This window comes from Ranitomeya variabilis, chromosome 8 (assembly GCF_051348905.1).
Source record: "Ranitomeya variabilis isolate aRanVar5 chromosome 8, aRanVar5.hap1, whole genome shotgun sequence".
Classification (NCBI taxonomy): Eukaryota; Metazoa; Chordata; class Amphibia; order Anura; family Dendrobatidae; genus Ranitomeya; species Ranitomeya variabilis.
Window position 1 is genome coordinate 35374534 of NC_135239.1, and position 9496 is coordinate 35384029.

General features: G+C 42.8%; 1 protein-coding gene across 3 annotated transcripts in view; it reads right to left on the reverse strand.

Moving 5' to 3' along the window:
• Positions 1-544: 544 nt before the first annotated feature.
• The window catches only part of LRP8 (LDL receptor related protein 8), a 146851-nt gene continuing 137899 nt past the window's right edge, over positions 545-9496 (reverse strand). Inside the window, exons 8-18 of one of the 3 annotated variants that reach the window (XM_077278382.1) lie at positions 9364-9489; positions 7729-7900; positions 7149-7376; positions 6729-6847; positions 6391-6530; positions 5478-5619; positions 5221-5373; positions 4202-4435; positions 3740-3808; positions 2683-2867; positions 545-1654 (exon numbers count right to left, since the gene is read on the reverse strand). In XM_077278382.1, coding sequence (XP_077134497.1) covers positions 1616-1654; positions 2683-2867; positions 3740-3808; positions 4202-4435; positions 5221-5373; positions 5478-5619; positions 6391-6530; positions 6729-6847; positions 7149-7376; positions 7729-7900; positions 9364-9489 — 1607 coding nt within the window. In that variant the 3' untranslated portion in view covers positions 545-1615. The remainder of the gene's footprint in view (positions 1655-2682; positions 2868-3739; positions 3809-4201; positions 4436-5220; positions 5374-5477; positions 5620-6390; positions 6531-6728; positions 6848-7148; positions 7377-7728; positions 7901-9363; positions 9490-9496) is intronic. The other 2 variants (XM_077278380.1, XM_077278381.1) reach the window with 2 other exon arrangements.

The following is a 9496-nucleotide window of genomic DNA, read 5'->3' on the forward strand; positions in this document are numbered from 1 at the left end:
CACACAAACCCAATTTAAACAATTGGTTACTTTCGGATGATACATTTCCTTTGAAGTCAGAAAAAGCTGACGTGCACTTGCAATGGAATTTGCAGTTTGAGCTGTCACGAGCCACGTTCGATGGTCGTATGACCGTCAGTGTGGATTTACCAATGCGGACATTGGGAGGTGTGATACATGCACAGAGTCTGCATGGTTCCCGGGTACCGAGACGTACGGCCTCCGTGCACGGCCCATCCAGCCTCCGTCAGGATTCATGTGTATATTGTTTGAAAAAAAAAAAAAAAATGTCATATATAATCTAATCTTATAAAAAAAATAAAAATAAATAAATAAAAATATTCTCTCTCCATACAAAACCACAGGCATAGAGAAGAGACCCCAGCCCTATAATACGGCCGTATGCAGCAATATTCACAGAATCCCAGCTTACTTTCCCAAACCAAAAGCAGTCAGCCATGTTATTGCCAATAGAAACGGCTGGATACAACGTGTGCACATGGTAGACATAACTTCGTACCGCTTCTGCGATTGTTGGTCCGTCAGGGGGTAATAAGGAAACTTTAGAACTGAAGGCATTGCAGCTATCTTGTAATTTTCATTCACAAATGCTGGCCCTTTAAGCATAGACTCCCAGAACGCTTGTGCTCCACAAAAGACACTTCATTATTAAGCAAATTATAAAATTAAAAAAAAAGCCTTAAAGGGTTAAACTCGTTTTTCAAAAATTGTCTTCTATCTTAATTTTTTTGTTTTATTCCTATTCTTTTTTCCCTCCACCCATCAGATTATAATTAAACTATATATATATATTTTTTTTTAATTCAGACTGAGAAAGGGAACTAAAAAAAAAAAAATAAAAATTGGATAGTAATTTAAAGTTCCTCCTTTAGTAACTTAACAGATCAGCGTTGTTCTACTGCAAACATATAAACCCGGAAAAACATACAAAAAAATAAATACTCTCATCCCTATCATATATACAGAGCGAACCTCTTCCCTCTCCCCAACCCCATCGGAAACACGCCCAGGTTAATAAATACCCTACCAAAAAAATTCTATATTTTCATCATTAATTTAATGCATATGTCGATGGAAAACCACAAAAAAGTTTTGTTATGTACAAAAAAAGGTCTATAAATATAATATTTTAAAACGGCGGCTTGTCCCAGGGGACGGCTATATACAGATGGGGGGAGAGAGAAGAGGGCATGCCTCGGCCGAGGATCAAGTAAAAATGTGTATAAAAGATTATACATAGTAACCCTTACATCCTTTGGATGTTTGATTCATTACATTTTTTGTGGTCGTCCATCACCAAAATAAATAACAGCAGGTTTAGGAGTTTCAGTGGTGGTCGTATAAAAAAAAAAAAATCTCTGCTGCCCGTCACATAGGAGCCATGAAATCTTGTCATTCCTGGGAGCCAGGACACATTTTTCAATCTGTTATGTGTGACGTATCGGTGGCAGATCTTCCTCATCAGACCCCGGCGCAGCGGCAGCACAAGACAGGATATTATTGACTTGTCACATGGTGAGAAACTCGAGGACCAGAGAGAGATTTTCTGATGTTCCCGGCTCAACTGAGAAAGTGTCAGTCCTCGTTTCAATCTTCAAGGCAAACCGTCGTCTTCTAGGCTCAATGCCACTCGCTGGCGGAAAAAAAGAAAAAAAAATAGACGATGAGAAAGATGTTAGGCAGCGACTGACGGGACTAAAACTGAAGTGACAGCCCGGGAAGGAAGCGTCGCATCAATCATGGCGCACCGCTGGGGGTCTGCACCGTCGCCTACAACCTGCGGCTCGCACGTGGGTTTCTGAACTGTGATTAGAAACTATAAAAATAACTGCTTTTTTTTGCTGCTTGGTAAATGTAAAAAAAAAAAAAAGGATGGTGGGGGCGTAAATTCTCACTGCGCGGAGTAAAAAAAGAAAAAAAACTGCCTATGTGTAGATGTGACTGTTCTGTTATGACTGTTTGCCTTTAAGTACTTTTTTTTTTGGTATGATGCTGTTTTTGGGGCAATGTATGGTACGGTTATCTGAGCACCGTTTAGTGCCGTTAATAGGGGACTGCGAGGCAAAAAAATAAGAAAAAAACAACGGTGTGGTGGGAGCTGTCGCGATGAAGACAAATGGGAAGGTGTAGAAAAACAACCAAGATTTATTAGAAGAAAACAATGCATTTTTTTCTCACTTTTTTTGTCTCGACTCTTTTACTGTGCCACTCTGCTGGCTTGAAGGGGTAGAGCAACTACTACTGCTACTACTACTCTCATCATAATTGTGCCGGACCTGCGCAATTCCACAACGTGAGCAAATTCCATCTACTCTTCCCTATTTAACACCAGGACTTCACCATGGAGCCTCCTATTTTGTCTGATAGTTAATACTGTACTGTATGGTACAGTTTTGGGGTGAGGTTATTGGAGCACTATATTGTGTTATTGGGGTACTGTATGTTGCTGTTATATAAACTTTCTAGGTTTCTGCTCTGTGGCCACTCTAGGGCGCCGCTCTTTGTCCACTCTAGGGCGCCGCTCTGTGCTATGACAGCATAAATTGGGCAGTACATTATAAAACCATCCTAGACAAAATCCCACAATCCATTTTTCCCCCTAGGTATAAAAGAGTACTAGTATCTAAATGTATTTCTATGTATGTGACGTGTAGCACTCACAGCTGGATAGATGTGACCAATCTGAGTTGTTCGGCCAATGTGGATCTCTTCCTCCTCCTCCTCCTCCTCTTCCTCTTCAGTTGTTTTCCGGTAAACTGGATTATCAAAATTCATGCTCTTCGTGTTCTTCCGCTTCCAGTTCCTCCAAATGAGATATCCGGACAGGCAGAGGAGAGCAAGAACAGCTTGGGGAAAGGAAGACGTGGCAAATTAGAAATGGCGGCTACACAAGTACATAAAAAAGGATCACACAGAAAAGTGGCTAAACAAAGAAATATATACCACTTTAATTAGGAAATATAGCCAAACCAGAATCTCCAGTTGCAGACCGCTGTTTCAGGGTTTGTGCCGCTCATTAGTGCAAAGAACAACTGGCTGGCTGGGTGAGACGCCTCTGGAAGGGGCTCTAAAGAGAATAGTTTGTCTTTGTTTTGAGAGCCAAGTTGGCATAGAATGACTTATAGGCAACACAATGCTGAGCTGGGAAATGAAGAAGAGCGCAAGGTCTCCAGTGTCACCAATCATTGGATATAGCAATCATAGACAATATTGAAAAAAATCTTGCTCCTTGATGTAGGATAGCATTCACTGGCCTATATGTCGCCCTTTGCCAGCTTGGCGCTCTCCACAAGGAGAAACTTTACACTTTAGATCCCCTGTCAGAGGCTTCTCACCAGCTAACCAGCATTTTTAGTCGGCACTGATGAAGGGCAAAAATCCCGAAACAGCGGTTTGCAAAATGAGATTTAGGTTTGGCTTTAGACAAATACCAGCGGCGCCTGACAGTCTCCACCGACTTATTATCGGATCTGTCACTGCTATTTGTTGGGCTTTTTTGCCACGTATGACCCAGATGTGGACAGAACATAAGTTGGCATGTGCTGCTAAGCAGACGATTTACAGTCATCACTACATATTAACCACATTATTATTTTTTTAGATGCGTCACGATCATGAAAATAAAATAAAACCCAGATTTACCATTGAAGTTGGCTTATTTTATTAGCAACATGTCAGAAAACCCACCCTCTTTACCCCGTATGTATGTTGTACTCACCCACTGGTACCGCCACCCCAATGACCGCAGCAGTCAGTGTGGACCTGAGGTCAGAATCTGCATTACCATCTATCGGGAGATAAAACAGGTCAGGAATATCTGAGAGCGATGCATGATGATGGCAGATCAAACCTGGATACAACGAAGGCGCTAACGGCCAGTAACAGAGTCAGTACTGCAAGATTCACATTACTCAAATCAACCGCTCTAGGGAATACTTCCCATGATAATGCTGTATTATAGGACCACTACGGTATTTCCTTCTATATTTATTTGAGGGCATGGCAGCAACATATTCTGCAGCGCATTAGTGCTGATCGCTAACAGGTCTCACAATGTAACGTCTGTCTGCTTTGTACACACTGGCAAGAAATTGTGCCAAAACCACAACCCTGTATATAATCTAGGCAACTTCTACATTTACAGCAGTCACTGTATACAGGAAAGTATGGAGGTTCTTACAGTGCTGGTATATAGTGTGGTTCCTGGTAGTTGTGACCTGGATTCCTCTGTGGCTGGGCCTGGACGTAGTTCGGAGAGCATCAGTAGGGCTGGAGGTATAGGTGATCTCGGTGGTAGTGACGGTGGTGGACGAGGGCTTTGCAGTGGTCTTGGTCACTGTAGTGGGAATCTGCTCTGTAGCTGTTGACTTGGTCCGTGGTGGTAAAGTTGCTTGAGTGGTCGTAGTCGGTGCTGCTAAAAGACACAATAGGGATGGAGTACAGATTCATATATTAATAACTGCAATGTATCCATAAAAACCGGAAGCCATTGAGTTCCAATCCCCCTCCCACACAAAGCCCACGAGCATCGATCCCCCTCCTACACAAAGCCCACGAGCCCCCTACATAAAGCCCACAGGCCCAGATCCCCTTCCTCCACAAAGCCCACGAGCCTCGATCCCCCTCCTACACAAAGCCCACGAGCCCAGATCCCCCCTCCTACACAAAGCCCACGAGCCCAGATCCCCCCTCCTCCACAAAGCCCACGAGCCTCGATCCCCCTCCTACACAAAGCCCACGAGCCCAGATCCCCCCTCCTACACAAAGCCCACGAGCCCAGATCCCCCCTCCTACACACAGCCCACGAGCCCAGATCCCCCCTCCTACACAAAGCCCACGAGCCCAGATCCCCCCTCCTACACAAAGCCCACAAGCCCAGATCCCCCCTCCTACACAAAGCCCACAGGCCCTGGATCCCCCCCTACACAAAGCCCACAGGCCCTGGATCCCCCCCCCTACACAAAGCCCACAGGCCCCGGATCCCCCCCTCCTACACAAAGCCCACGAGCCCTGATCCCCCTCCTACACAAAGCCCACGAGCCCCAATCCCCCTACATAAAGCCCACAGGCCCCGATCCCCGTCCTACACAAAGCCAGTGAGCCCTGATCCCCCTCTTATGCAAAGCTCGCGATTCCTGATCCCCCTCACACAGCGTGTTTCCTTCCCTTGCCTATAACACGGCAATTATTGCCTCTTACGTTTCCCACAGCTCCTCATATCCGGACCCAACTCCACGCCGTCGGCACAGGCACATGTGTACTTGGGAGAGTGGACAGATATCTGAGGGGCTGCCAGGCACAGGTATTCGCACCCCCCATTCGGCAGAGGGCCCAGGTTACAGGCGTTTACAGCTGAAAAACATGAAGTCATGGACTGGTCACTGAGAACCAAGAAGTAGCGGGAATATTTCTGGGCTTACACATGGAGATTCCCAACCCCTGGCACTAAATTGTACCTTTCGGTTGCTTTAACTGATGAACAACGACAATATCATGAGGATTGTTGAGATTTTCAGCCAGGACATAAATATCTTTCCCTGTCAACCTGTTGGCGCTAAAGATGGCTTCATTCTCCAGATCCGTCCAAAACACTTTATCCTGGAAATCGAACAGGGGGAAAATTAACAAAGGTGAATTACAAACTGTAGATTTAGGGTCTGACTTATTTGCATTTTTTTTTTTTTTTTTTTAAGTCCCTTTCCTTTATTTTGTCTTGTGGTATTCAATTACTTTTTTTTTTCCTGCACGTGGTTCATGAATTTTGCACAAAATTATAAACAAATTTCCTTTTTAGATTTAGCCTTTGTTTTTGGGACGTTTTAAAGCAAAAATTCACATTTTCTGCTAAGATATATATAAAAAAAGCATATAAAATCACTCCTGGGGCGTAACTGGAGTACATTTGTGCAAAAACATTGCAACTTTTGATGACTGAAAATATCTGGATAAAGGCAAACATCAGCTGCAGTGGAATAAAAACAAAAATGAGAGAACATATAAAAATACTAAAAAAAAAAGTGACAAATGAAAAGAAAAATAAGGAGCAAATGAAAAAAATAAGAAAAAAGCAACAAAAAAACTACATGAAAAAGGCTCAAAAGAAGTGGGACTTTTAGAATTGTATTACTTTACTGCGTCTTTTCAAAATACACATTAAACATCAGATCACGAGGGGCCCAACTAGAGTTCGGATAGAGTCCACCGTCCCTCTTCACTATACGACCGCAGTGAGGAGGAGGTTGAATTTGGTGGACAACCCCTGTAAAGTTCATGGGACTGATGCATACGGCCAAGTGCCGTGAGGTCCACATATCACCCATTTGTTACCCATCCCGTGAGCTCTAATATTACAGAATAAAAGGCTTTCACCTCGAAAACTGCCAGACCAAACGGGTGACTGAGCTTTTCCTCGGAGAAGATGAGCAGCTTCCGGTTGGAGCCGTTAAAGTCGACGCTGGAGAGGGTATGGAGCTTCGAGTCCACCCAATACAAACGGTGGACCAGCACATCTAAGGAAAGAAGATGGAATCCTTAGTGATGGAGCACAGAAGCCTCAGTCATCATGGATGCCGAAACAAGACGACGTTGCCGTAAATATAAGCATCACCACCAAAAATTGTTTAGATTGGAGAAAGGACTCTAAAGACTTGAGATGAGCCGGCTGGAGGTGGCAGATCCCGACTGCTGACCGATGTACCGTCACCTACCTAATGTGATCCCATTGGGCCACTCAATTTCATCAGAAACCAGCACCTGGCGGTCACCCCCATTCAGCCCAGCTTTTTCGATCTTAGCGGGGTCTCCCCAGTCCGACCAGAACATGAACCTGAAAGCGAGCGAGCACAAATACGAATGTTAAAAATCAACCAATGCAATAAGATATATGAAATGCAGCCACGTCTGGACTGAAAGATACATTATATGACTTGGACTGTGTGCGTCTGACCATTGGGACCCCCCCCAAGGATCCCAAGATCTGGGCTCTACAACCCCAATCTCTGGGGTTCCCAGTGGTCCCAGTAATAATAAATGTATCCCTTATTTTATCCCCTTTTTACAGGATATTACTCTCAAAAATCAAAACTAAGGCATTTTATGCATCCTTTGCTCTTCACACTAGAACTCACCCTGATGTAGGGTCGACCGCAATGGCCCTTGGGTCCCCCAGGCTTTGGTTAAAGAGCGTTTTCCGTTTGCAGCCATCGGCGGTAGCGACGGTAATGGTCTTATTTCCAGAATCTGTCCAGTAAATGTTTTTGTGGATCCAGTCTACGGCGAGACCCTCAGGGGAGTGAAGATGACTGTTAACCAAGACTACGTGTTCTGCGGGGTCTGCGGCACGATCCAGAGGAGCACTGCAAAAAAAAAAAAAAAAATGGCGATAGCAGTGACAATCAGATGTGTCTTGTTAGGAATAGTTCAATAGTTTCTCGAACAAAGCAGCCATGTTTTTCTAATTCTGGACAACCCATTTACATTTTTAAATACATCTTTTATGGGGCGAGTGCTCCATTTGTCTGGTACACAGCTCCAAATCCTCTGAGTCTCTTCACGCTGATAAACTTTTTTTTCGGGTCTACTTTTATAATTCCCGGTACGGCGAGCTCAGAACTATTGATTTCAATGGGAATTGCACAACACGGTCTCAAAAAACGGCATCAAAAGTCACAAGTGTGACACCAAACCCAAAAGCGAATATGCGCTCACCTGTAAATTTTGCGATGGAAAAGGTCACACCAGTAAATCTTTTTGCTGATCACTTCTACATCCAGAGACACAACATTTTTTAACTGTGAGGCGAGACGTGAGTAATCTCTGCGGACCAGATCTATCTGCCGGAGTTCATGGCGGTTTGTGAAAATAAGATATGGGCTCTGGCCTGTAGGACACACAAAGTAATGCACAAACTCTTACGGAAAGTCGTGGCCAGATGCTCAATGTATGATAAGGGATTACTATGTACACACAATGTTCATCCACACACACAAATATAAAATATTATTTATAAATTTAGAATTTTTTTTATTTATTAGAATTTCTGCAGATTCATCTCTAAAATAATATATAATTTATATCTGTATATATATATATATATATATATATATATATATATATATATATATATATATATATATATATATATATATATATATATATATATATATATATATATATATATAAATTCATAATTTCTAAATTAATGAATGAGATAAATATATATATATTTTAATTTTAAAGATCGGTGAATCTGCAGAAATTCTAAATTTATTTGATGCAACTGAATTTATCATGTAAAGGATGTTAATTACTTTCTGGGGAGACAATTGAGCCTAATATATGTAGGGTACAGAAAAAATAAAAAAATTGATAAATACATCTGTAGTGAAATATGTATTGGTATGGATGTATGACCAGCAGTAATTAACATCTGTCCTGAGAATGCAGCTCTCACAAAGGTCATGACCTATGTTATCCTGAGCAGGCAGTCTCCAGTCTCACCCCAAAAAATAATTGGATCCTGGCTATTTTACCAATGAATACGTCACCAACCAAGGATTAGAATATTAACCTGAGAGGCTGGTCTAGAAATTTGACCTTCAGATTGAGCCATTCCATATTCATCCCCCCCTCAGGGAGCAGAATGCCGGACTGCAAAGTTTAGATATTTCTGTACGTTTTGTCCCTTTTATTTTACTACTGTTTTTGATTATTTGTATGTCACTTTTTATTTTCATATTTTTATATCTTTTATTGTAAGCACTGTACCTTTCCCATTAAAGCTTATAACTTTAATAAGTTTGAACCTTGTATGCTCTAAAGAATCCATAGCCTTAGAGTGTGTGACCCTGCTGATTGGCAGACAGTAGCAGTAGTATTCCCGGGACTCATCGCCCGTGTATTCAGTGAGTGGTGGCAGCTTGTATGAGCTGGTGTGTGGCCTGTGTCCGTGTGTGAATTATGCTCCCATTGCAGCATAGGACAGAGGCTGAATGCTGGACTGAGAGCGGGGAGATTAACCCTTGCAGGCGCAACCCCCAGTCACATGCTGAGAAGCAGTTACGTGACAAGATCTATATGATATACACACACTGTTAGAGCATATTATGGAATTATTAACAATAACGTAACAGGGCATACTGGGAGTTGTAGTTCGCGGTGTGTGACCCTCACATAGTACTTGACTCATTGCCATCAATGCTATTCCCTCCACAATCCAAGCCTTTTTTTTAACTCCATTACATCTAGTAAACACGGCCCGAGTTGTTTGCTCGTAAATAATTCACTTGATGTAGCGCAGTTTCTCGCTGTTCACACAATGACGCGCTTGTTCCCGATGCTCACCTGCTGCTTTGCACGTCTTAGTCACACTGTCCATCTGAAATCCTTCGTAACATTCACACTTATAGTCTCCTTTATAATTTACGCAGATCTGGCTGCAGGCGTCCGGGTTCTCACATTCGTCAATATCTGAAAA